This window comes from Habropoda laboriosa, unplaced genomic scaffold (assembly GCF_001263275.1).
Source record: "Habropoda laboriosa isolate 0110345459 unplaced genomic scaffold, ASM126327v1 scaffold83, whole genome shotgun sequence".
In the NCBI taxonomy this organism is placed as follows: domain Eukaryota; kingdom Metazoa; phylum Arthropoda; class Insecta; order Hymenoptera; family Apidae; genus Habropoda; species Habropoda laboriosa.
This window is the reverse complement of record NW_017100179.1, coordinates 72,824-74,123: the sequence shown is the minus strand read 5'-3', so window position 1 is coordinate 74,123 and position 1,300 is coordinate 72,824. Positions and strand designations below refer to the sequence as shown.

Here is a 1,300-nt window from a genome sequence, read left to right as displayed (position 1 = left end):
GTTGTGAACATCGGTTACGCGTTCGCCGAGCGGCTACCACCGTCGAAAAGCTTCGGGTTGGACTGTAATGGCCGTGGAAGGTTAATGGGCTTACCGAAAATTGATGGTGGCTGTGCAGGGTCGCATGAAATACGTGCAACGCAAACTCTCTCTCTCTCTCTCTCTTTCTCCTCGAGCTTTCACCCCCCGTTCGTCCCTTATTCCCTTTTTCTCCACGACCTACGATCGCCGTGATTTTTCCTGAGAATATTCGCGACGCGCCATGTGCAACGTACGAGCTTTTTCGACGTACGGCCTTGCTTACACCTCCTTGCTCGCCGCCTCCTTTCTCCAACGCTTTCACCAACTCGAACAACTCCACCGGTGGAAAATTGATTGACTTTATCCACTGGCTCGCCGATATCGAGTTTACGCGAGAGAGCAACCGAAAGGTTAGGGGGAGAGGGAAAGATTTCCATTTACGCGAAGAAATTTTCCAACACTTCTTTCTCTCCCTTGTTGCTCGTCTCGATGCTTGGAAAAACCGACCGAACCCTGTATTCCACTCTCCTGCACCCTCCTCCATTCACTTGCTGCCTAACGAATGGGAAAAGAAACGAGTGCATTTCTGTTCGCAGGTTCGCGACGAAATGGCCACGGAAGGCATCGAACCGTTCGAAGAAGAGATTCCTCACAAGGACATAATCGGTCGAGATTACTGCCGTTACAACGTGAAGAGGCTGATGGCGCCGTAGTCGTTAAGAATCAGCTAAGAGTGTAGAAGATTGAAATAGAGGAGGAGGAAGAAGAAGAGGCGATAGAGTAAGGAATTCGAATGATCGTCGGTGAAATGAAACTGTCTTTATAGAAGCACTCCGACTGGTGAATTCTCGCGAAAGACGAGAGTTCCTCTCTTCGACTCTTTCACCCTTTTCACTCCGCGACTCTTGACCGCGTGTACGTAAGTAGATAGGCAAACTCGATTTCCTGAGAAGATTCGCGAGACAGACGAGTACTCGTGGGCACAATGTCCCCGGCGACAATGGCGAAAGGGTGAAAGAGATCGAAACCGCGTTTCTTTCTTCGCGAAGAAAAAAAAGAAGGAAGGAAACGAGAAGGACGATTGCACGTTTCGCGAAGACCAACGTTTATGGTATTAAAAGGGTGAAAAACCGTACTCGATGTGTGTTTAAAATCTGCACTCAACGATTCTCTCGTCGATTGCTGGAACCAAGGAAAAAAAAAATAAATAAATCGTTCTAGTCAATATGATTATTCTATTATGTATAAATATGTACACATTACGATCGATCTTCGCGAA

The 1,300-nt window shown here is 47.5% G+C and overlaps 1 protein-coding gene across 1 annotated transcript in view; it reads left to right on the top strand.

Annotated features, from left to right (window-relative positions):
* The window catches only part of LOC108579000 (dipeptidase 1), a 97,966-nt gene extending 97,232 nt beyond the window's left edge, over positions 1 to 734 (top strand). Inside the window, exon 10 of the mRNA XM_017942425.1 lies at positions 618 to 734. Coding sequence (XP_017797914.1) covers positions 618 to 734 — 117 coding nt within the window. The remainder of the gene's footprint in view (positions 1 to 617) is intronic.
* The last annotated feature ends 566 nt before the right edge of the window (positions 735 to 1,300 follow it).